At 52.6% G+C, this 24,387-nt stretch overlaps 11 protein-coding genes across 11 annotated transcripts; 4 read left to right on the forward strand and 7 right to left on the reverse strand.

The window, feature by feature from the left end:
* Positions 1 to 390: 390 nt before the first annotated feature.
* On the reverse strand, positions 391 to 2,242 carry AYO20_03185 (hypothetical protein; the record flags this gene model as incomplete). The annotated part of the gene is made up of 6 exons (XM_022641488.1): positions 391 to 712; positions 803 to 831; positions 887 to 1,199; positions 1,248 to 1,267; positions 1,326 to 2,083; positions 2,146 to 2,242. 6 exons carry the CDS (start codon positions 2,240 to 2,242, stop codon positions 391 to 393), a joined length of 1,539 nt encoding a protein of 512 aa, XP_022502690.1.
* Positions 2,243 to 3,044: 802 nt separating this feature from the next.
* AYO20_03186 (hypothetical protein) lies at positions 3,045 to 3,917 on the reverse strand (the record flags this gene model as incomplete). The annotated part of the gene is made up of 2 exons (XM_022641489.1): positions 3,045 to 3,543; positions 3,592 to 3,917. 2 exons carry the CDS (start codon positions 3,915 to 3,917, stop codon positions 3,045 to 3,047), a joined length of 825 nt encoding a protein of 274 aa, XP_022502691.1.
* Positions 3,918 to 4,835: 918 nt separating this feature from the next.
* AYO20_03187 (hypothetical protein) lies at positions 4,836 to 6,515 on the forward strand (the record flags this gene model as incomplete). The annotated part of the gene is made up of 1 exon (XM_022641490.1): positions 4,836 to 6,515. One exon carries the CDS (start codon positions 4,836 to 4,838, stop codon positions 6,513 to 6,515), a length of 1,680 nt encoding a protein of 559 aa, XP_022502692.1.
* Positions 6,516 to 6,918: 403 nt separating this feature from the next.
* On the reverse strand, positions 6,919 to 7,617 carry AYO20_03188 (hypothetical protein; the record flags this gene model as incomplete). Its single annotated transcript, XM_022641491.1, has 1 exon — positions 6,919 to 7,617. The coding sequence occupies one exon, from the start codon at positions 7,615 to 7,617 to the stop codon at positions 6,919 to 6,921; it is 699 nt and encodes a 232-aa protein (XP_022502693.1).
* A 924-nt stretch (positions 7,618 to 8,541) lies between these two features.
* Positions 8,542 to 10,331, forward strand: AYO20_03189 (hypothetical protein; the record flags this gene model as incomplete). Its single annotated transcript, XM_022641492.1, has 3 exons — positions 8,542 to 9,645; positions 9,699 to 10,032; positions 10,099 to 10,331. The coding sequence occupies 3 exons, from the start codon at positions 8,542 to 8,544 to the stop codon at positions 10,329 to 10,331; spliced, it is 1,671 nt and encodes a 556-aa protein (XP_022502694.1).
* A 693-nt stretch (positions 10,332 to 11,024) lies between these two features.
* AYO20_03190 (ATP-citrate synthase subunit 1) lies at positions 11,025 to 13,308 on the reverse strand (the record flags this gene model as incomplete). The annotated part of the gene is made up of 5 exons (XM_022641493.1): positions 11,025 to 11,090; positions 11,143 to 11,190; positions 11,244 to 11,569; positions 11,619 to 13,021; positions 13,073 to 13,308. The coding sequence occupies 5 exons, from the start codon at positions 13,306 to 13,308 to the stop codon at positions 11,025 to 11,027; spliced, it is 2,079 nt and encodes a 692-aa protein (XP_022502695.1).
* Positions 13,309 to 15,033: 1,725 nt separating this feature from the next.
* Positions 15,034 to 16,550, forward strand: AYO20_03191 (hypothetical protein; the record flags this gene model as incomplete). Its single annotated transcript, XM_022641494.1, has 2 exons — positions 15,034 to 15,474; positions 15,537 to 16,550. 2 exons carry the CDS (start codon positions 15,034 to 15,036, stop codon positions 16,548 to 16,550), a joined length of 1,455 nt encoding a protein of 484 aa, XP_022502696.1.
* Positions 16,551 to 17,179: 629 nt separating this feature from the next.
* Positions 17,180 to 18,135, reverse strand: AYO20_03192 (hypothetical protein; the record flags this gene model as incomplete). The annotated part of the gene is made up of 2 exons (XM_022641495.1): positions 17,180 to 17,427; positions 17,649 to 18,135. 2 exons carry the CDS (start codon positions 18,133 to 18,135, stop codon positions 17,180 to 17,182), a joined length of 735 nt encoding a protein of 244 aa, XP_022502697.1.
* A 908-nt stretch (positions 18,136 to 19,043) lies between these two features.
* On the reverse strand, positions 19,044 to 19,649 carry AYO20_03193 (hypothetical protein; the record flags this gene model as incomplete). The annotated part of the gene is made up of 1 exon (XM_022641496.1): positions 19,044 to 19,649. The coding sequence occupies one exon, from the start codon at positions 19,647 to 19,649 to the stop codon at positions 19,044 to 19,046; it is 606 nt and encodes a 201-aa protein (XP_022502698.1).
* Positions 19,650 to 19,995: 346 nt separating this feature from the next.
* AYO20_03194 (hypothetical protein) lies at positions 19,996 to 22,569 on the reverse strand (the record flags this gene model as incomplete). The annotated part of the gene is made up of 1 exon (XM_022641497.1): positions 19,996 to 22,569. One exon carries the CDS (start codon positions 22,567 to 22,569, stop codon positions 19,996 to 19,998), a length of 2,574 nt encoding a protein of 857 aa, XP_022502699.1.
* Positions 22,570 to 23,087: 518 nt separating this feature from the next.
* Positions 23,088 to 23,907, forward strand: AYO20_03195 (hypothetical protein; the record flags this gene model as incomplete). Its single annotated transcript, XM_022641498.1, has 4 exons — positions 23,088 to 23,151; positions 23,213 to 23,298; positions 23,366 to 23,456; positions 23,555 to 23,907. The coding sequence occupies 4 exons, from the start codon at positions 23,088 to 23,090 to the stop codon at positions 23,905 to 23,907; spliced, it is 594 nt and encodes a 197-aa protein (XP_022502700.1).
* Between the last annotated feature and the right edge of the window lie 480 nt (positions 23,908 to 24,387).

Here is a 24,387-nt window from a genome sequence, read left to right on the forward strand (position 1 = left end):
TATGTAGATGCTTCGAGGCACGGACAGTTCGGATTTTGGTGGCGGTAGTGGAGGTGGAGGAGGTGGTGGTGGTAGGACATGGGCGCAGTCGGACGCAGTTGACTCCGAGATGAAGGTGATGAAAGTCATGATCGAAAGAAAAGTTTGGAAGAGCAACTTTTCCTATCCATGGACGATTAGATGCTATGCTATCCTTCTTGATCTATAGGAAGCGTCTCTGTTAGTCTAGTCTTAACTTGTCCTGTCTTGTCTTTGGCAGCTGTGGCTCGCTCCGTGTTTATGCCACTCAGACTCTAAGCCTCTAGCAATATATCGTTGTCGTCCTTCAACCTCCTCCTCTCCTTCGAGTGCGATGCCTCTAGCAACACCGCCGCCGTGCGCACTGTACATCTACTTCATCTCGAATGTCTCATGGGTAATCTCATGCTTCTCGACCGCACCCTTTTCTCCCGCCTCTGCGTCGCCCCGAAGTCTTGCCTCCAACACGTGCTTGTACTCCTTCTTCGCAAAGAGCACGTCGATCTCCTCCAAGCTCAGACCCTTGGTCTCCTTGACGAAGAAGTAGACAAACGGCACGGCCAGAACGTTGAAGACGCAGAAGAGGAGGTAGAATTTCCACCCTGAAGCCTGGATTCCCATCGGTCCAAACTTGACCACGATGAACGTGATGATCCACTGCGTGAAGACAGCCATCGATGTACCAATGTGACGACTGTAAACAAATGATTAGCTTGGTTCCAGAAGTCTTCGACCATGATGATGATCATGGCAGCTGGTGGCATTCTGGTGAAGGTTCACTTACACATGAAGAGGTGCAATCTCGGGTACGTACTAAACAGACCAACAGTTAGCAATGTCTCTCTTCAGACTCTGGTGAGTAACTTACGATCCATGGCGCACCGCACCACGAGGCACCAAACACAAACTCAAACAGGAAGATGCTGACAACAGCAAGCTTGTTGGAAGAGTCGTTGTTGACAGCGAGTCCGATGGTGAACAGGATCATGAACAAAGAGCAGAAGACGGCTCCCCATAGCATGACTGATCGTCGGCCGAACCTCTCCATTGTGTATATGGTAGTCGCAGTCCCACCGAGGAAGAGTAATGTGACACCACCGCTCGTGATGGCAGCCTGGTTTTGCGACATGCCGAGGGAATTGATGAAGAGAAAGGTCGCATAGTAAGAGACGATGTTGTTCCTTTACATCGGTTAGTTGGTATTTAGCAGCAGCCCTAATTCTACTCACCCATCCATTTGTTGAAAGAACTACCAGACGTTAGCTTGACCACTCTCTTCTCAGTCAAGAGTGGCAGTATTCTCTCACCTGAACCAAGACACCAAGCCACAGCCGCCAGGTCGTGTTCACCGGCGAATCGTCGTAGAAGAGGTTCTTGAAATTGAAGTTGTACTCCTTCTCGGCTTCCAGGGCCGCAAACACATCGGAACGGTGCTTGGATACTTCCTCGCTGTCAACCGGGACCGAGTAGATGCGAGACATGACATCATCAGCGTCGGCGGTCTGGCCTTTGGCGTATAGGTAACGGGGCGACTCCGGGAGGAAAAAGATCATGGCAAAGGTCAACAGGATGAAGACCACTTGGAAAGCGATGGGCAAGCGCCACACAGCCTCGGTATCGGGATGGTTGCGGATCATGCCGTAGTCAAACCAGTAGGCGATGGTAAGGCCCAGGATGACAATGGACAGCTGAGTGGCGATCAGGGCGCCTCGAGTCGCTGCTTTGGCCGTCTCAGCGACCCAGACGGGTACCATGACGGTGATGATGCCCATTCCAAGACCTCCAACGACACGCCCAGAAATCAGATACGAGGTACCCTGCGCCCCAGCCTGCAGCCCAGCTCCGAGACAGATCAGAAGTCCCCCGATGACGATAAACATGCGGCGACCGAGCATCTGGCCAACGAAGCCACAGATGATGCATCCACTCAGACAACCGATATCGTAGATGGCCACGACTGTGCCTTGGAGATCCGCATCATGGGGACCGATGTTGTTTGCCGACAGGAAATTAGGCAGGGCAATGAGACCGCCGAGGACACCTTGGTCGTATCCTAAGACGACGACTGTTAGCAGCGAGTTCATGGCCTCCTATTGGAATTGGAATTGTGACCGGGATCAACGGTACCGAAAAGAGTGAAGGCCCAGGCTGCGCACAAGGTGATGGCTGCTTGAAGCCAGAATCCTTGGAGCTTTCCAGCGTAACCTCGATTGAAGTTCGACATGTTGCTAGGGAGTTATTCAAGTGATGATGGAGATTGCGTGTGTACAGGAATCTGTATAGGAATCCTGAGAAATCATAGCGACGACGACAGGGTACCCGCTGGGATATAAACAGGTGATCAGATCGGTGACAGACAGAACTCGCCTTCCCATGGAGACAATTCCGTGGGATGGGGGACCATATTCTCTCCACTTGTGGGTACCGCGTGCTGGAGAAAGTTCTTCAGTATCGAACAGCGCAGTAAGCAGGAATGCCGTGTCTGTGGGGGGAATTGTGGATGCTTTATCCAACATTGTGGAGTGTGTGGAAAGCATCGTCTGGGGAGGCAATAAATTCAAGTCCCGTGACAGACGTTGAACAACTGACTCGAAATTCTAAGAGTCATAATCAGTAAGAAAAGCAGAAATAGAGCATGTAAAACCCGCTGCATCCCCGAGAGAAAGCGTTGAGCGGCGTTGAGCGAGGTTGATCATTGTCAGTCTTGGGATGTTGTATATTCCCTTGTCTTGTACTAGTCCCGGGCTACAGCCGGACCGATGTGCCGAGTCTGTATAGCTGGGTATAGCCATTGCTCAACCACAGTCTTGGTTGTACTTGTATACGAGGTCAGGGGAAAGAGAGTTGGCACCAAGTTGAACAAGGCAAAGCGCAAATGCTCCGTTGAGTCTGTCTAATCTACCCTTCCACTCATTCAATCTTGCGAGAGAGGTCCAGTCTACATAACCATGGCGATGTCTATACAAAAACAAGGTGTACAGAAGTAAGTCTATATTGGATCATCTCACACAAAAACTGGCTGTCCTTCACCGGATGTCGTGGAAGCCTCCGTCATTCACTACCAGCGATCCATTCATATAGCTGCTCTCGTCACTCAACAGAAAGCTCACGACATTTGCTTGCTCCTGAGCAAATGCCATTCTTCGCAAGGCAATGGCTTTACTGACTGGTGACTCTTCGTTCTCCTTTGCCCCAATAGTCCCTTCGGCGCCCATCGACTTCTCGATCATCTTGGTCAAAGTCCAGCCGGGACACACGGCATTGACTCGGATTCCATCTGGTCCGTAGAATTTCGCTCCATTTTTCGTCACTCCGATAGCTGCATATTTCGAGGGCGTGTATGCAGCCAAACCAGCAGCCTGGAGCCCGGAAATGGAGACGACATTGACAATGGCACCACGTTGTCCGGGGATAGTGTGTTGGGGTGATGGTTCAAATGAGATGGGACGAGGCTCCTGAGACCTCATTTGTAACGCCTGGTGTTTTTGGCACAACCACAGGCCCTTGGTGTTGATGGCGTGCGTTCTAAAAAGGGTCAGAAGTTTCGCACATGAGCATCAGTCTTGCACGTACCTATCAAAAAGCTCGACACTGATGCTTTCCTCTTCAGCCCAGATGGATTCGCATATTCCTGCACAGTTGGCCGCATAGTCAAGACGACCAGTCCACTCCAACGCCGAGGCTATGGCGTCTTTGACCTGTTGTTCCTGAGTGACATCGAGCTTGATGAACTTGGTCTTGACATTCCACTTCTTGGCCACCTCGTCCGCCACCTTGGTGCCTTCTTTTTCGTCCATATCAGTTATCACAACCCATATGCCACGGCTTGCAAGTTTGTGAGCGGTGGCTTGTCCAATGCCACCACTTCCTCCAGTGATGAATGCCACGCGTTGTGTCATGTTGACTACTTTGGTCTAGTACTAAAAGGTGAATGCAGAATAAGAAATCGACAAGATCGAGTTGTCAGATAAATCGAGCACCTTACCTTGCATTTAAGACGGGCACGACGGTGTACACCGCGACATGGTCTGGCATTTTCGCTGGCCCTCCCACTTGCGATTCCGTGGAGGTGATCATGTGCACGGGGACTTGGTAACAATGTAGCAGTCGACTGCGGCCTTTGAGGGATGCGGGGAACATGAACAGCGTGGGATTTGGGCCGAGGAAGATCAAATTCCAAGCCCACGGTGCAGAACTCTTGGCGAATGAACTGGCTCGTCTTCCTTGCCACCTCAAACTTGCAGCCAGCTTTCTAACTGCGACCACAAAAAAAAACCCCCATCCAGCATCCTGCTTCAACACTCCCCGCAACACTTTCTCGTCAATCATGCATACCGCTGCTACCCTCCCTTCATCCCTACGCGTACTCAATCGCCTGCAGGCGTCCTGGCTAGTCCTGATGCGAGACCAATGCATAAAGCCACGGAAGAACCCCCCAGATAAACTACTGAATCTGATCCAAGGACCAGGGACCGAAATTAATCCCCTCTTTCTCCACCGTCCAGAATTTTCCCCATTCCACGGGATATGAAACCCGGAGAGCTAACGGTCCATCCGTGGGCGAGAGCCTATCACTGATACAGGGAACGCATCGCTAACGCACCAGTCTAGCAGAGGGCCCCATCTGATATCCGACCTCCAGACCATCCCCGTCACCCCAGAAAACCCCCCTCCCCCGGTCTACAGTATCCATTGTGCCCATCTGGCCGGGGTTTGAAGACCGTCTGCTCTCTTCTTCCTTCGATATATGTCCTTGTCTTGCTCGACTAGAATCAACCACTTTTTACCCCGAGAGCTGATTCATTCTAAAAACCAACATGGCCCGTGCAGAGATCGATCTTGACGCCCTTCTCGTCGGTGCAGGCTTCGGCGGCATCTACCAGCTGCATCGGCTGAGACAGATGGGCCTGTCTGCCAGGGTGATCGAGATGGCCAGTGATATTGGTGGTACCTGGTATTGGAATCGCTACCCGGGCGCCATGAGTGACACAGAGAGTTTTGTCTATCGATTTTCATGGGATAAAGAGGACTTGCAAACTTGGCCGTGGAGTCACCACTATGTCAAGCAGCCTGAAGTTCAGGCATATCTGAAGCATGTGGCCGAGCGACATGATCTGCGCAAGGATATGCAATTCAACACTGAACTCCTCTCCGCAGTTTGGAACGATACCTCCAGATACTGGCAAGTGGAACTAAGCACTGGGGAGAGCCTTAAAGTGCGATATCTCATCACCGCATTGGGCCTACTCTCGAAGCCCAACTACCCCGATATTCCTGGTATCGACAGTTTCAAGGGCCAGAAGGTTCACACGGCAAACTGGCCCCAAGGCCTGGATGTAACTGGCAAGCGCGTTGGTATTATCGGCTGCGGCTCGACGGGAGTCCAAGTTATCACCGACATTGCTCCGCGGGTCAAGTCTTTGACCTGCTTCCAGAGACATCCTCAATATAGCGTCCCCAGCGGTGATCGACCCGTCGATCCTGCTTACCGTGCATGGGTGAATGAGAACTACGACGCCATCTTCGACCAAGTCAGAAACTCAATCGTGGGCTTTGGCTTCGTTGAGTCCACTATTCCATTTAAATCCGTGACGTCCCCGGAAGAGCGCGAACATATCTTTGAAACCCTTTGGAAGGCGGGCAACGGCTTCCGCTTCATGTTCGGCGGCTTCTGCGACATCGCCACAGATAGGGAAGCCAACGAAGCCGCTTGCGAATTTATCCGCAAGAAGATCCGGCAGATCGTTAAAGACCCAGAGAAGGCGCGTAAGCTACAACCTCACGACTACTACGCACGCCGACCGCTCTGTGACGGCGGGTACTTTGAGCAGTTCAACCGCGACAACGTGGACGTTGTGGCCTTACAAGAGACGCCCATTACGCGCATCACCGAGCAGGGCGTGGAGACCAGCGATGGCAAGCTTTACGAGCTCGACGTGCTCGTCTTCGCCACGGGCTTTGACGCCGTCGAGGGCAATTATAACCGCATCCGCATCCGCGGCCGCGACGACATCAGCCTCAAGGAATACTGGGACCCGACCGGTCCGACGAGCTACTTGGGCGTCTCGGTGCCCAACTTCCCCAATCTCCTGATGATCACGGGCCCCCAGGGCCCTTTTACGAACCTGCCGCCCGCGCTCGAAGCCCACGTCGAGCTCATCTCGCGCCTGGTCGAGCGCGCCGAGACCTTGCGTAAGTCCAACCCGGAATCGGCCCCGGTGCCGCTCATCGAGGCGACGCCCGAAGCAGAGAAAGAATGGGGTCTCGAATGCGAGCGCGTCGCCGAGGGCAGCCTGTTCAAGGAAACGGCCAGCTGGATCTTTGGGCGAAACATCCCGGGCAAGAAATACGCCATGCGCTTCTACTTTGGCGGCTTGAAGCTGTTCTACGGCCATATCCAGAGGGTCATTGACAATGGTTATATTGGGTTCAAGGACTTGGGGAAGAATGCGACCGACGTGGGTACAACTGGAGAAGCCTTGTCGGCACACCTGTAACGCGGTAACACGGTAACGCGGTTGCTGGGTCAGGCTGGGTGTTATTTATGCAGTTAGACACACGAAGCAAATCTAGACACGTTGAGATTATGAATGACGAGATGAATCGGGGGAAGTGATATCGTCAATTCCTTTCATGGATGCCTAAAGCCCTTCCCTGTCCTTCGCGCAGCCATTGAACTTATGAAAAAGCATAAGCATCCTCTGATGCATGCTGGAAAGGCAGTTCAGCTAAACCAAGTACAATGTTTGTCATGAGTCGTGACCAAGTGTTCCCGTCTGTATCAGCTCATCTCGAAAAAGGAAACAAAGAAAAAAAAAAGAACCCATCCATGGTGTTGAAAGGACCTCCCACCAAGCAGCAGTCGCCGCAAAAAAAGGTCTTGTTGATGTATCCATCAACTTAGTATCTGCTGCCACCACCCCAGCTGCTGTTGCTGCTGCTATGGTGCTGCTTCTTCTTATCCTTCAAAAAGTCTTCAGCCACGCTGCCGAGGATGGCACCGCCAATGGTTCCTAGGAAGCCATGACCGGCCTGTTTGCCCAAGAAATGACCACCAAAGCCGCCCCCGACAGCGCCGAGGAGGCCACGATCACTCTCGGTCATTGGGGGAGCGTTGGGGTCGTAGTTGGGCGCATTGGGGTCAGTCGATTGAGGGGAAAACTGATGGTTGGCCACTTCCGGTGGCAGACTTGTACCCTGGGCTTGTTGTTGGCCACCATGCTGACCCTGTCCCATTTGTGCCTGGTAGGCTTGGTTCTGAGCATAGGCATCGTTGCCGCCATATTGCTGCTGCTGAGGTTGGTTACTGCCATAGTATCCTGAATGGCCTTGGGGGTTGCTGGCATCGTAAGCTCCGTATTGGTAGCCAGCTTGTCCATGCTGGAAGCCACCAGACTGAGGGGGCCCGAAGGAATCTTGTCGGCGAGGTGGGCCGAAGCCCTGGTCTTGAGGAGGGTATTGTTGGTAGCCTTGTTGAGAAGGATACTGTTGGCCGTATGACTGCTGAGGGGGGTAGCCTTGACCGCTACCATACCCTTGCTGGGGATATTGGCTACCGTAGTTCTGACCGCCTCCGTAGGAATCGTAAGGCCCGGACATTGTGGATGGCGTGAGGATGACAGGAGTAGACAGGAGGTACAGGATAGACTTGAAATCTGAGGTGGGTGTGGTTTGATATCCGAATAGCGAAAGAGAAGGATAGGTCGAAGGAGGAAGAGAAGATTTTAAGATGATTTATAGCGAGCTGGGATTAATGTGGGAAGAGCTTGCGCAGCTTCGGGAGGATGAGTTGCGGTTGAGGATGGAAGATGGTGAATCCGGACTCAGCACTTATTCACTCATCAGACGGGGCCTTGAAACTGGCAATGCGCAGCTGAGCCAGCCCCGCGGCAAAGGCAATAGAAGGACCCCTCCTTTGAAGAGAACTCGCCCAATTCCGGGTGCCTCGTGCCCTCTGAGTGGTCACCCGGCTGTCCTTTCAGGTGGTTGGCGGTGTCCACATGGGCCCCTAAGGTCGAGACTGATGCCTATTACGCACATCACCCAGCCACTTCGTTTACCCAGCACACCAGATATTTCGGCCGATCACTCATCGATTTCTCCGGCTTGGCCAGCCCCATCCCTTCCGAGCCCAAGTTTGTGGCGGTGACATCACGTGCTATGGCGTCATGCGCAGACTTGTACGGACACCCCGCACGCTGATGTGGCGCAGTCTGTATCTTCACTGACGGCGATAGACGACGAAAGGACCAAAAGGACCCCTTCCACCCCTTCTCGGACATCAACGGTCAAATGTAACACCTCGGCACTAAAGTATGTACCCAATTCTTCCGTGCTTGTTGCCCACCAATGCTCATCTGGCACAAGATAGACTCCCGTCCATTGATTGTGCTAACTCCGAGATCGCAGTCGACGCCCTAATCCGCGCTCGAGACTTGGTCGAAATGCTGCTCGGTCGTATTGTTCATCCAGTTCAACCTTCCTGCTGACCTGTCCGTCCTGCTGATCCAAGTTTTGACGAAGATGGCGACGCGTGACTACAAAGAGGCCTCGGCAATAGCTCGTAAGAGAAGGGCTGCCAATATTGCTGCCTTCTACAAGACTCCAGGATGGAATGAAGCCGACTTGCCCAACAACCTGACCGAGTATGCGCTCAAATCTGACTACTATACCGACGATGAGCGTCAAATCATTCAATCGGAAGCCGATGTGATCCTCGAAAAGATCAGAACAAAGCAGTGGACGGCACTTGAAGTCGCCAAAGCCTTCTCGAAGGCGTCTGCTTTAGCCCAAGAATTGACCAACTGCTTGACCGAAGTGCTTTATCCGGAGGCAATCGAAAGGGCAAAGTTCCTTGATGAGTACCTGGAACGTACGGGGAAAACTATCGGCCCTCTCCATGGACTGCCTATCTCACTCAAGGACTGTTTCATAACAGCACCACATCCTTCTAGCAACGGGATGGCGATTTTTGCCAATGAGCCTCTCGAAAAGGATTCGTTGCTCGTCACTATTCTGCGAAATTTGGGCGCAGTCTTCTATGTCAAGACAAATGTCCCTGTTGCCATGATGATGGCTGAAACAAACAACAATGTCTGGGGTGAAACGCGGAACCCTTTGCACAAATTCCTCTCACCGGGAGGATCTAGTGGTGGTGAAGGAGCTTTGATAGCCTTCAAAGCCTCGCCGCTAGGTATTGGGACAGATGTCGGTGGCAGTATCCGCATTCCTGCAGCATGGTGCAATCTGTATGGTCTGAAACCCAGCTTTGGTCGCTATCCGCATTATGGGGCCAAGCCAGGTATAGCGGGACAGGAATATATCTTGTCAGTCAACGGGCCGATGGCGAGATCTTTGCAAACGCTCCAGCTGTATTCTGAAGCCCTCTTGTCTGAAGACGTGAAACCTTGGGAATATGACCACAAGGTTGTTCCGCTGCCATGGAAACGCAATGTCATCCAGCCACCAGGACGGAAGCTCCGCTTTGGCCTGATTGGCGTCCATGACAGCCTTGTTCACGTTCATCCACCCGTGGAGCGGGCTTTGAAAATGACCCAAGCCGCGCTGGAAAAGCAAGGCCACGAAGTTATCCCTTGGTCCACCGAGGATCATGAAGCGATCGTTAAGGTATGTGTTGCCACGTTCTTAGCACCGTTCAAGTTGTTTCCTGACCGCCCCAGAATCTCCAAGCAGCTTTCTTCGATCTTGGTGGCGCTGCCATCATGGACCTCATTAAGCCTTGGGGAGAGCCGGTTTTCCCTAGCATGGAAGGATATGCACTGGCGGCTGCTGCTGGTGAGGGTGAGCTTGGGCCGACCAAGATGCGGATGATGAACCTCCGGCGCAATGAACTGCAGAAAGCCTATCTTGACCGCTGGAATGCGACTGCCACCGACGAGAAACCACGACTAGACGGCATCATCTGCGCCACATCGCCATGGGCAGCCCCTCGGCTGGGTCAGACACAGAGGCAGAGTTTGTACGTTGGCTACACGGGCTTCGTCAACTTTTTGGGTAAGCATGGTTCTTTGTTCCCTTCCATTACAGCCTTACCTATACTAATCACTGTCAAACAACTAGACTTTGGCGCCTGCACCTTTCCCGTCACCTTTGCGGACAAGGAGCTCGACAAGGCCAGAGACATGAGCACCTTCAAGCCACTGAGCGACATCGACGGCAGGATCCAACAAGACTACGACGCCGAATTCTACCACGGAGCGCCCGTAGCCTTACAGATTGTCGGCAGGCGACTCGAGGAAGAGAAGATCCTCGAAATGTGCGAGGTCATCGACAACTGTCTGAAGAATGCTTAGAGAGCTCGCTCTGCAGACCGGATGCTTGCCATGAAGCGTGTTCTTTCGTGGCTGGCTTCATGCTCACCACCCGAATAAAGAAAGAGAGCACGCTCGCTCGCACGCCGTGTCAAGAGTCACGACACCAACCTTTTGTGTCTATCCTGCATATTCTCCCTGACTCACTCTCGGCCTCATGGGAATTGGCTTTGCAGGTATCTTTCTTCTATCATTCGTTTTGTGACCTGTTTGTGTATCTATTCCTTTCGACAAGAGGTACTGTTTTTAGAAAGAAGATCGTGGCAGTGGTAGCATCAGTGGCAGCGTCATGAGCATAGCTACGAATTACACGACCATCGGGTCCGCAAATCAAGTAAATCCAACAAGCACAGAAGTGGAAGATATGTATGTAGGTAAAGGAAACGTTGTATGCGGGCATTTGCGCGGTGCAATGGTGACAACAAGACGCATAGCGCAGTTGACGTCTACAAGACCATTCTGCTGTACACGAACCGAGCCCACCATTTCTCCCGCCAGTCTTCCGAGGCTTTTTGTACCCTCATCATGGTCTTTCGTAAGTGATAATAAACTCCCGGGCCTGTCTTGAAACCCCAATACCACAGATGTTGCATCCTGCAGAACCCAACAAAGTCACGCACCCCGACGCGCGAAGTGGCCTCGATACGCTTTGCAATCCAACGCTGGCACGAAAAATTACAATGACTCCCCGCTGACCTCCACACGACCTTCGTTTCCGGGAGTCTTTCCAATAGTGGGCAGCTGGTCAAAGTTAGTGGCAAATTCTAGGGACAGTAGAGCGCATTAGACTTACAAGGTAGGTGATATCGTCCCAAGGATGTCTGTACAGTCCAGTGCGGAGCTGAAAAGAACGTTAGTAACTGGTGCACACCGAGGCAACAGTGGAGAACTTACTCTCTTTTGATCCAAGTAATGGGCAATGAGACCGATGGAACGACCCAAGACGAAAAGACCGTTCAGAACACCAATGCCGAGATATTGCTCAGCTTCTTCGGCGGAGAAGGAACCTCCGTCTCGGAGCAAATCGACGAAGCAGACGGCAATGCAACCGTCGACGTTCAGGATCAGGTTGTCCTTCTTGGAGGTGGTCACGGTCTCAACGGCAATAGCATAATCCAAAAGCTTGTGCGAGGGGAAGTGCTTCAGGACAAAGTCCTTGACAAGCTCGACACGCAAATCGGGGTTGTTGCGAGACTTGATTCGGTGACCGATTCCAGGAACTGCAAAAGTTAGCAAATGATCTGGCAGTGGGTTATGGCTTCGCCGTACTCAGCTTGTTCTCCTTTCTCATCGTGTCAACAAACTCTCTCGGAGACCAGCCCTTGTCAAAGGCCTTGGTGAACTCTTCAGCAGCACCATCAAGAGCACCACCAAATCGAGAGCCAATGGTCAACAGACCAGCGACCAGAGAGGAAATGAGATCTTTGCCCGCACGAGCAGTGATGATGGTGTTCATGGCACCAGACACGGCCGGACCGTGATCAGCAGTCAACATGAGCACCATTTCCAAGAACCTGCTTGCGTAGGAAGGCAGGCGGCGACGGAACCACAGCAGCGACATCACACCGCCAATACCAATTTCCTCCTTGAAGACGTCCGAAATGGGCATACCCGCATAGAGCAGTTCCTGACCTCTGTCGTCGGAGATGGTAGAGATGAAGGAGGCGGGCTTTCGAATAAGACCGAGCTCCTGCGCCCATGCGTAGTCCATGGGGATCTTGGGGACAGCTGGCTCAGGAGCAGGCTTGATAGTGCCTTGCTTGACCAGTTTCTGGTAGAGTTCGGAGAGAACATTGGGCATGTCCTCGAAGGTATCAGGGACAAAGAAGCCAGCCTCTTTCATCTTCTGGTTCTTCACAACAGCAGTTTCGAGCTGAGAGTTGGCAGAAGCACCAGCGTGGCCGAATTGAACTTCGGTCTTGAACATGCTGGCGCAAGTTCCGATAGCCCAGGCGACAATTGGCTTGGTGATTTGGCCCTTCTTCACAGCCTCGATCACTCGATATTCCTCAACACCACCAACCTCACCGAGAAGCAAGAGAATCTTGCATTCTGGCTCTTGTTGGTATCTGAGGAGGTGGTCAATGAAGGAAGTTCCGGGATATCTGTCACCACCAATGGCAATACCCTCGTAGACGCCATCGGTATTTTGTGAGATGATGTTGTTGAGCTCGTTGGACATACCACCGGATTTGGAGACGTAGCCCACGGAACCTTTGCGGTAGAGCTTGGACGCAACAATGTTGTCCATCATACCGCCAGTATTGCCGATCTTGAACGCACCGGGCTTGATGCCACCAACGGTGGCGGGGCCAATGATTGTGATTCCCTTCTCCTTTGACTTGACCATGATCTCACGGGCACGTCGTTCAGGCACACCTTCGGCAATGATGGCAATGCTGCGAACCTGAGGAATCTCCATCAGCTCCATAGTGGAGCTATAGACGGAACGTGAAGAGGCGAAGTTGACAATCGTGTCCACGTCAGGGTGTTTCTCGAAGGCCTTCTCTACGGACTGGTAGACAGGGAGGAGAGTCTCGCTGGTACCCCAGTACATCTTGCTGACGAATTGACCGCCAAAAGTGTAAATAATACCGGCCACGGACGGGGTCGATCTCTTGCAGATGAAGTCGAAGTCCAGCATGCCCTGGACGGCTTTGGGCTGCATACCACTGTCGGAACTGTCAGATCTCGTGCGCCCTCTTGTCCAAGGAATTACTTACTAGACAAAGCATCTGGTCTTGTTGTGGAAGAGGGCATTTTGGGATGGGCTCAGCCCCCTCGAGGGAGGAGCAAATCGACGAATGTTATCGTTGGCAGAGAAAGGAGTCTCGGAGTCTATGTTGTCGCCATTGGGAATGTCAATCGTGGGCACACCATTGCTGGCGGCGCCAGATGTAGCAGAAGGCATGGCGGAAGCGGCGTTCTCAGGGGAGTTTTGACGGACTGGAATGCCCATTGTGTTAGCCAGCTGAAGCGGAGGACAGTACTTGGTAATGAGAAGACAACAGTACAAGTGATGAAAAGACAAGAGAGAAACTCTAGCCTTCAGTCGTCTGGCCAGGAGAGTATAATAGGAGGGAGGGGTGTGTTAAGGGGACAAAATGTTCAACGCAGATCTCGGTGAAGCAATAGATACTTTCAATGGGACTTACATTAGGGAGGGGGGTTGGTTGTTGAGTTTTGGAGGGCAACAGAAAGAGATTGAAGCAAACTGCGTGGAAATGAGCAGAGATCAAAATCGCCGACGAGGAGAAGAAAAAGATGTGGCCAGAGGAATTGAGCCCGGTGTTGGTGGTGGATGAGATGGTGTTCACTTTCTCTCCCCCAAGGGTACAACAAAGGGTCGCCCGCCAGTGCGCAGTTGTGGAGAGCGCAGATGATGCTGAGGGACCTGAGGGACCACACAGGGTGCGCCGACTGGATTAGGGATCGTCTGTTGAGGCAGGTCCGGTTAGTTAGCTGCGCGACCCAACCGTGAGAAGCTCCTGGGCGAATGCCCGAAAATAGGAATTGGCGGCCCCCAATATTGTGTTGAGGGCAACCATCAACAAGCCCACCACCTCTAGGCTCTAGCACATCCCGCCATGGACCAGCAGACTCTCCGGGCGGTGAGAATTGGGGTGGGGGACTTTGGATATGGACAGCCCACTCGCCACTCAAGCCTTTCAGCCCAGGGGCACTATCAGCTGCCACTATACCTTATTGAGGGCCCCGGAACTGGGAGAGGCTGAAGACCCCTGGAACCATATCCGCTGAGTCTGCGAGGAGCGGGCCTGAAGGACTATTGAGTCACCTATCGATTGGGAGGAAAAGATCGTTCTCGCGTGCCCGACTATTCGGAGTCCGGCCCCCGTAACAAGTGCACGTCGTATCTCGTAGCCCGGTGGAACTACCACGCATTATGCAGCCTATACCCGCCTCCTCCAGGGCAACTATTCCTCGTATCTGTCTAGATTCACCGAAGCTACTCGTACAATAAAACGCTCAATCGGTGCTCGAAACCGAGCCAACTGGAAATTTGGTGGTGATAGTCATCATGTTACGGCCTTTGTGTAACTTAATGAGTGAAAGAGGTGGTTGGATTCCCAATGGATGACTGGTAATTCGGCATTACAATCTTCAGTCTTAACGTCACAGGGCCAATATTTTTTTTTTTTGGCGGTGACCGACAGTTGGGGATTGTCGGTCAAACACCATGGAGACGATAACGATGGACGATGGAGATGGCGGGCGGTTTGTCCCTGGCGTTGGCGCGGGCTAGTAGCCCTGTCTCCACACCTAAAACACATGCTGAGAATGCCCCTCGATAAGTTTAGCACGCCTAGCTCACGCCCGAAGGCACTACCCCTGCCCCCAACAACCCACACGTCAGGGCTCTAGGGGAAGGGAGGGGATCCACCCGAAAAAAGTCGAGGGCAAGCAATTATTGTTTCCCTCCGAAGTCCAACTGTAAACTGAGCCAAACAGTGAAATCTGGCCCCCAGCTGTGTTCGTACTGTTCCTCCTTACAACTCACATTCGCACTTTCGAGTCGGCAATTCAGACTTGATCTCCTTGTCTATTGTCCTTGCTGTCTTCTGTCTTCCTAAGTGTTTTCTATCTCAAAAAGCCTGGACAAATATTCCCAATTGACTGTCCCTGAACCCTTCGTACTGTTACCCCTCACCTCACCGCCGCAACAATGTCAGCAAAGTCCATTCTCGAGGCCGATGGCAAGGCCATTCTCAACTACCACCTCACTCGTGCTCCTGTTATCAAGCCTACTCCGCTAAAGGCTTCTGGAGTCCATAACCCTCCTCCCAAATTGGCATCCATCTTCTTCCCCGAAGATCAAGCAGTGTCAACTGTTTTGGACCAGGCTGAAGCCACCTATCCGTGGCTCCTTCAGCCAGGCTCGAAATTCGTTGCAAAGCCAGATCAACTGATCAAGAGAAGAGGAAAGAGCGGCCTTTTGGCCTTGAATAAGCCCTGGTCAGAGGCCAGGAAATGGATCGAGGAGAGAGCCCGCAAGGAGGTCAAGGTCGAGCATGTCACAGGCATACTCTCCCAATTCCTCGTTGAACCCTTTGTGCCTCATCCTCAAGACACCGAATACTACATTAATATCAACTCTGTGCGAGATGTGAGTTCCAGCCACCATGTGCCCTCATTTGCCGCAGTTCACAGGTTAACAGCGATCTTTAGGGTGATTGGATCCTCTTCACCCACGAAGGTGGTGTGGATGTCGGTGATGTTGATGCAAAGGCCAAGAAGATCCTGGTCCCAGTCGATCTGAAGAGGTTCCCTTCAAATCAAGAGCTGGCTGCGACTCTGTTGCCAGATGTGCCCAAGGGTGTCCACAATGTGCTGATCGACTTCATTGTTCGATTGTACTCCGTCTACGTGGACTGCCAATTCACCTACCTTGAAATCAACCCCCTGGTCGTTATCCCCAACGCCGCAGGCACCTCCGCCGAAGTCCACTTCCTTGACCTTGCTGCCAAACTCGATCAAACGGCCGATTTTGAGTGCGGTGTCAAATGGGCCATTGCCCGAAGCCCTGCAGCTCTTGGCCTCCCCGGAGTTAAAGCCGATGGAAAAGTCACCATTGACGTTGGGCCGCCGATGGAGTTCCCTGCACCTTTCGGCCGTGAGCTCAGCAAAGAGGAGAAGTACATTGCGGACATGGATGCAAAGACTGGTGCTTCGCTCAAGTTGACCGTTCTCAATGCCAAGGGCCGAATCTGGACTTTGGTCGCTGGTGGTGGTGCTTCGGTGGTCTACGCCGACGCTATTGCCTCCGCCGGGTTTGTCAGCGAGCTGGCCAATTACGGTGAATACTCCGGGGCCCCAACTGAGACCCAGACGTACAACTATGCGAGAACTGTTCTCGACCTGATGCTCCGCGCACCCATGCACCCTGATGGCAAGGTGCTCTTCATTGGTGGCGGTATTGCCAACTTTACAAACGTCGCCTCAACGTTCAAAGGTGTCATCCGCGCACTCAGGGAGGTGGCCCCGTCCCTCAATGAGCACAAGGTTCAGATCTGGGTTCGTCGCGCTGGCCCTAACTACCAGGAGGGTCTCAAGAACATCAAGTCCGTTGGTGAGGAGTTGAAGTTGGACATGCATGTGTACGGCCCAGAGATGCACGTCTCAGGTATCGTACCCTTGGCTCTTCTCGGCAAGACGTCGACGGTGCCCGAATTTGGTGCTTAAGATAAGAACATGATTTTTTGATGGTTCCATGTCTTTTGATCTAGAGCATACCGAGATATCACTACGACCCTTTTGACGATGGTTTGGCAATGGGGGGCGGGCGATGGGAAAAGAGTGGTTGCAGGCTAGGTATGTTTCTTTACCGGGAGTTCAACTTGGCGACTCTGTTGTTGAAGAGGAAGCATTATGGTGCGCATGGGTGCCGTGTACGACATCAGACATCAGACATGAGTTCAGCGGTCGTTTTCACGTCATGCTAGCAGAAGAGTAGGGTCATGGGCGACTCGAGTAGAAAGGGCCAAGCAAGCGACTTTTTGTGTAAATGAACGAACATTAGACCCGAGGCGGTAATGACATTTATTCTGCTTCAAGCAAATTGGTAGCACGACCACTGTATTTCTCTCATGCCGCACAGTGACTAACGTGAGGTCATTTTTGTATAGAGGGATTGCATGTCCACAAGTACAGATTCCCGGATTGAATTCCACCCTAATGAATAATAAGCCCACAAGTGCAGTATTTATTCCACAGTCCACCAGAGTCGTTGCACTCCTTTTTTGCGCCGATTTGAGCAATCAATCACAACTGTCAGCCAGCCACCCACACAACCCCGACGCCAGTTTGTCTTTTTACTCGACCAAAACGACGCGACCACCGCTCAACTCGTCAATGTAGGCCATCTTGCCGCACCCTTGGGTTTTGGCGCCGTCTTGTTCTCTTAGCAGGACCGCGAGGACTTCGATGGGCGGCTCGAGACCGAGGGTGTTTGCGCGCCGCCAGCGCTGGAGACGCGGGATGCCGATGCACGGACCGTATTGAGACGAGAGGTCGAAGTGGCGCAGGATCTTTTCGTGGAGGGACAGGTCGGATTGGTGCACTGTGGTGGGGTATGGGTTAGTATGGGCAGGGCAGTTGCACGTAAGGTCGACGCATCGTGGGAGAATCTTTTCCCGCAAGGGAAGAGATAGGTGAGATGGAGGTTGGAGATTCGGGACAGTTAGGCAGACGCTGTGTAGAAGCATAGGGAAAACGAGTGTGTTCAATGGTGTTTGACATCCGTGGAAAACATGCATGCTGTGTGGGTGGGCGGAAACATACCTCTAGGAGCAAGCCGACTGTCCTCCTCTGCCTGCCAGTATTTCTTCAGTTGCGAATCCGTGACCTTCTCGGCTGCGAGTTCACGCTGGTCCTTGGCCCCGGTAGCTTGGGCCTTTTGCTTCCTTCTGGACCTCGTCTTGACCTCGACCTCAATCTCCTCTTCTACCTCCTCTTCCTGTTCTACCTCTTCCTGTTCTGCCTCCTCCGACTCTACATCCCGACTTTGTACCGCTAGCTCCGCCTTGATATCTTGGAAGTCCTCCTCCGTCTCCTCAGTTGTCAATTCATTCTTGACCTCCGCCACCTCCGGCTCCGTCTTCAACCTGTCTCTGTCCGCGACCTCGACTAACTTCTTCGCCGAAGCGCTGTGCTCGTCTCTCTGCGCATTGGCGCTCGGCTTCGTCACCCGCGCGGACTTGTTGTTGAAGGACAGAGTCGACTGGAGAGATTGGCTAGGCCGATTGGCGGATTTGCGGGTTCGAGGCATATTGGTGCGCTCCAGTTGAGAAGGGGAAGATCTTGTGTGTGAGCGAGCTCCGTGGGAAGAAGTGAGGCAGTGGATTCTAAGACTGTGGTGGGTTAGAGTGATTCGGAGTGTGCTTTAGGAAATGAAGTTGGTAGTCAATCCTTGGCAATTGTGAGAGTTGGTCGTCAAAAGAGAAGAAGAGGGGAGTTTGATAATATCAATGCGAATGAATGACGTTCGAACCGGCTGCCTCAGCAACCAGGCTTTAAAGTTCTAGCTTCGGCCATATTTGTTGCCGCCTGAGCAAATCAAGTCAAACTCCGGTACCCTATTGGTGGTCCAACGCGCGTCTTGTGTAAAGCAGCATCTAATATACGCGTTCCCACCTACAACTCTATCCCTGTCCCTCCAAGCCTCATAGTGGCATGATGCAGCATCATATCAAGTGACGACATTTCTCAACTCCTCACACTCGATTAGTACGATTACCTAAGCCGAACACAATCAGAGAACCAGGGCATGGGCATGGGTATAGGCATACGAAGAGGGATATTCGACAGACAATACAGCATTCATTTCAAATATGGAGAGTATCGGCAGACTCGACGAGAGCCGCTACATCCCTCGTAAGGATGGCATTATGGTTTTGATAAAGAGGTTTTCGGCTGTCCGGACACCTTGCCGGATACTTGTCGGATACTTGTAGGTACTCGGTCGGTGGGAGTGTAATGTACTTGTATTGCACGTCCCTCGCCTTTCGAGTAGTAACGTCGGGGGGCGTGAGCCCGAGTAGGAGGTATATAAGGTCACCAGGCGCCTCATCCAACACCCTTCTACGCCACAGCTACCTAAGTACCTAGGGAGATATGACACCAACTAGCTCCCTTTTCTCAGTCGCTCGTTTCATCAGTCTCCTCCCGTAGTCTCCATCAGATTTCCTCGCCCAAAGATTCGCTGCTCATCTGTGCAAACTCCCCTGTCTGTTCCACCAGGAGGCAAACCTCCCACAACTTCTCCGTCTTGTCCCGACTCACGTCGTATTCCTTCGAGTAAGCCTCGTAGAGCACCTCATACCGGCCAAGCATCTCCTCGGCCTGGGAGAGCAGCGCCTCGTAATCTGCCTGCAGCTCCTGCCTGGCCGCTTTGACCTGTCCGCATGTCGCTTCGAGTGCGGAGGCGCGGGGGAGGACATTGTGCCTCACCCACGAGGATAACGTCTTTGCGTGACGGATGAGATCGGTTTTGTTCGCCTCTGTGCTCGGCAACGACGCGAGCGCCGCGAGGTCGTCGGACCAGTCGTCGAGGAAGTCTACGGTGAGTCGAGTAAAGGACGATGGGGTCTCGGTGGACTTTTTCTGGTGGTTGTCACTTGTCATGGCCGGCTCGTTGCCATCGCTTGATGCGTCGTCGGATAAGGCGGCCAGCTCTTCTTCGAGTGAGAGACCGTCTATCTCGGAAAGTTCGTCATACAGGTCAAGAGCATAGCCTTGATCGGTTTCAGGTGAATTGTTGACTGAGGCTGTGGAGGTGTCCATCTGTCGTGAAGGGGTGGTCAAGCAGAGGTGTGAGACGGATTTTTTCAGATCGAGCAGTCCTTTCTTGGGGAGTTATTGTCGTAGAAGAAAGGCTTCGGGGGATTCTCTGTTGCTGATGGGATATCCAAGTCAAAGATCTGCAATGCCGAACAAGACGCGTCACCTCTGGCAATAGGAGCTGGCGTCAAAGTCGTTTTCAAACTCTGTGAGATGTTCGCGAATTCACTGGCAGGCTGCACAGAACCGACTGTTAGTGAATGATGAAAGGCAGAATAGAGATCGGCGGTGCTGGAGGACATCTCGACTTTCGTTCGTCTTGTGAAATATACATAAGTTCCCACCATCTTTATCTCGTATCTAGTTCGACGCCTTCCTGACCATGTTCAGGCACATCTTCAGTCCCATCCAATATGTCGTTTTCATGGCTGTAATCATCTGCAAAATTGCCACGTCTATCGTCTCCGACCACTCTCGTCCATCCACTGACAGTCCGCGGACTGAGTTTCAGTCGACCACGTGAAAGATCGTTGATCTTATCCGCAATGTACTCACCAATCCTCCCGAGGACATCGACGAATCTCTCCTGCTGTATTGCTGACTCGTCCCTCGCAGCCGCCGAATGCTCTTGTGCCTCGACCTTGACTTGGTACTTCAGGCAGTCTTTGACAGTAACCAACCCTTCGAGACGACCATGATGATCGACGAGGATCACCCGTGGACCCATCTTCTTGAAAATCTCCAGCACTGTCTCAAGCGGTAAGCGCGGATGGACGGTTATAGGAGTCGCATCGACAAACGGGCTAAAGTCCACGCTGCGTACCGTCGCCGAGTCCAGAGTGACAGTCGGACTGAGCGGGGTTGGTGTTTCAGTACCATCCTCTCGCTCAGTCGCAAAGATACATTTGGCATCTGAGGCTAACGCGTCCTGTCTTTTTGCGCGATCGATGGCGAATTGGAGCTCAGTCCTCCCGATATAGCCCACGAGGATTTTCGAATCCTTGTCTTCCACGATTGGAAATCCCGAGTAGGATGTGTCATCGAGTAGTTTCGCCACAGCCTTGACCTCCATTCCGGTCGCAGGAAGTATCGTAATATTACTGGTCATGACCTGGGACACTGACACCCCAAAGGAATGCTCTTCTTTGTTGTCGAGGAACGGAAAGCCGCTGAAAGAGATCATCCGGTCTGCGATACCCGACTTACTGAATCGGTCCCCCACGGCCTTAGTGACACCGACCACAATCATGGTCGGAAGTATATATGTCAACGCCCCGGTAAGCTCAAACATGATGACAGTGACCGAAATTGTCAGATGCATAATCCCACTCAGTGCTGCACCCGCCCCTAAAAAGGCGTATGTGCCCGGGGTGATGCATGGCACGTCGGGCTGGCAGGCGGAGAAGAACTTTGAATCCGGAAAAGTCTCATACAGCCATTGTACCATCATGCCCAACATGCGGCCAAAGGAGGCTCCAATCGCCATAGACGGCACGAATATACCCGCGGGCACTTTGCACCCATAGGAAATGATAACAAGGAATATGCGCAAGAGAGTTGCAACCAGCAAAGAACCAATAAGGGAGAGTCGATTCTTTGCCTCGCAGAGTCCGTTATAGTCGTAGTCACCCTCGCATTCGCGGAACAACATCTCCATCATCTCGGTCATGTCTATTCTGAGGAACATGTTGGGGTAGCAAAGAAGCGCCGTGGCACCAGCCAGAATCACAGCTTCTGGGATGGCGTACTTGGACAAGTATTTCTTTCGGAATGCTTGAGCTTTGAGGTTCCACTTTATCACGAAGGCTCCGTAAAGCCCACCGAAGATGCCCAGGATGATGTAGAAGAAGACCTCGAAAAAGTGCCAGTCTCTGTCGTACTTGACGGAGAACATGACCAGCTGACCAGTGCGGAAGGGATTCATTGCACTCAACACGGCAGTCGCAACAAGGGCGCAGAAATAGCTCCTCCACAAGGTCTTGAGCGGGAAATAAGATGCCATCTCCTCGAGGGAGAACAGCACACCACCAATCGGACTGCCGAACGCGACGGCCACTCCAGCTCCGGCGGTTGCTGTCAAGATCTCGCGGGTCTTGGAGGCGCTTCGTTTGTACTTGCCGAAGAATCGAGAAATGACATTTCCCACGCAGACAGCGTAATGTACACTCGGGCCCTCTTTGCCCACCGAGAGGCCAGAAGCGATAGCCAGAGGGAGGCAGATGGACTTGATGAAAAAGGTCCAGAACCCTAGAAAGCCCTTCATGACGAAGCCTGCAATGATGCACTTGATCTCGGAGATGCCGGAACCGGCAGCATAAGGAGCGTAGGACTTGACCAAGTAGGCAGAAACGAAGGCCAGCAGCACGGCGAAAATGGCATAGATGAAGTAATTGACAATGGTGACCGAAGTCCATCTGTGCCACTCGTCACAGCCCTCCTCGGAGCCGTAACAGCAGAAGCCTTCATTGAGATACCAGGCGGTCGTGCAATAGCCCATTTTGATATCGGACAACCACTCAGTGATGATGTTCAGCGCGGCGGCATTGAGGCCAATGACAATGCCAACCAGCGTAATGACGATCCATGCCTGCGCAGCATCATAGGACTCCCACAGCTTGCGCCGCCAACCCAAGACACCGTCCCGTTCAAAGAACTTTGTCTCTCTCCGCCGGGTGCGACGCCGCAGTTGTTCTTGGGCGGCATCTTGGACCCAGTCAATGGTGGTGAAATCTTCATATCTTTTTATCTCTGCAATCTCTTCTGTGATAGCCTGCGCCACGGGTGCAACTAGGGGAGGAGCCTCGCCATTTTCGAGGCCTGACAGGGACGAGAGTCGCCTGGTAAGTCGCCGGGCTGAGATGGACGGGCGACGAGTAGAGCCGGAGGCGGAGGCGGATGAGGGAGAGAAGACGCGCGAGGTCATAACATCGGATCGATTAGCATGGCCAGAGGAACATTCCGAGCTGAGGCTGGTTGTATCTTAGAAGCAAGAATTGAGGCTCCTGGGCTCCCAATGCAGCACATGCGCCTTGCGCCGTGGCGCCCGAAACGTCGTCCGCCTTTCCTCTTTGGGACGCGCCCAGAAAGTGACATTTCGATATGAATGTGTCGACGCGACTTGCTGTTTCTTCAAACACTCAGTATCAACTTGTCTGCCAGTCTCAACGAAGGAGATCACGCTTTTCTAGTCTTGGATATGTCGCGCTCATCCACTGCTCTTTCATACAGCGTCTAGAAGACAGTCTACTGCTCCCTGGGACGCGTCTTGTATCCATTACTCCTGAGAAAAAGTTGCAATCCAGGCCATCCGACCAAAAGTCTTTACGCCTGCGGAAGTTGTAGGAGGATCTGAGCAAACCCCGGCTTGAAGGAAGTCCCTTATCTCCGCCAGACAGACATCTCAAAAGAAATATAAAGACCCGACATCGGTCCCTCACAACCATGCCTTACAATAATGCCCCGATTGAACCCCCAGAAGACATAACGGGCTCAACCGCTCTTCCCCGTTAGTCATCACCCGGATTTCTTCATTGATGCGACGATCACTGCTGACCATCGCGAACAAGTGGCACGGGTCAAGAAGGTCATTGCTCAGGATGAGGACATTACACAGTGCTCCAATCCAGCGGCTTTTGCGATATCAGTGGCAACAGTACGTTATCCAGGGTTCCCCCAAAGTCGAAACTCTCAAGGGAGGTGGACTGATGGCCATCTACTAGGAAATATTTATCCGCTATCTAACGGAACAAGCACACAATGTGGTCAAATCAGAACGGAAACCCAGGAGGAACATTGCCTACAAAGACATAGGTAAGAAAGAGATCGAAGCCTCAGGGACTCGGACTTGGTCGAGAGCAGCACGCTCTTTGTATCACGTCTTACTGACAAACTGTTGTTCACAAAAACAGCCACGGCTGTGTCTAGGGTAGATAACCTAGAATTCCTATCTGACACGGTCCCCAAGACCAAGACGTACCGTCAATTCAAGGAGGAAAAGGCGCGTGAGGCCGCTGCTAAGGCCGCAGAGACGGGGCCGGTGAATGGGGTCAATGCCGTCGGCGGCGAAAGCAGCACCCTCTTGATCCAGACTATGATGAAGAACGGATATCATCAGCAGCAGCAAAACGGCATTGTTAACGGGGTGGTGAACGGCAGCACACCAGTGAACGGGGTTGACGTGCACCATCCTTCGTCCAGCGGCCACCACTCACGCAACCACAGCCACCCCGACCCAATTAGGGATATTGAGATGAGTGGATGATAGAATGAAGTGTGCGGTATCGAGCCGAGTGTTTGGGAACGGAAAGGAGTTTTTGGTCCCGCGACATCAAACCACCGATAACTCCGCCATGTGGCGTTAGCAACAGCATATTATCGAAGCCTTAAGCCTGACTGGGCATTTCTGGAGAGAGGGCTAAGCCAGCAGTTTTTGCATAAACACATGAAAATGAAAGTCATGACATGATGACGGGTCATTGGAGGTGCTTCAAGAGCAGAGAGAGTATGTGTGGGAGACGTCCATCTACATGTCCAGGAGTAAGGAGTATGGCAAACCGCCTCAGTCGGCCACTTTTGCCATTATTGGGGAATTGGCCTTGTTTGTTGACACGGAGAAAATACGTACACACGCATACATAGAACGTATATTGATATATTTGTATGACCTATGGTGCTGGATGCTTGTCAATTCAACCACGGCCAACGTCCTTGGTTGCCAGAGGGGGCGGGGGGGGGGGGGGGG

The sequence above is a fragment of the Fonsecaea nubica genome (assembly GCF_001646965.1).
Source record: "Fonsecaea nubica strain CBS 269.64 chromosome Unknown Scaff14, whole genome shotgun sequence".
In the NCBI taxonomy this organism is placed as follows: domain Eukaryota; kingdom Fungi; phylum Ascomycota; class Eurotiomycetes; order Chaetothyriales; family Herpotrichiellaceae; genus Fonsecaea; species Fonsecaea nubica.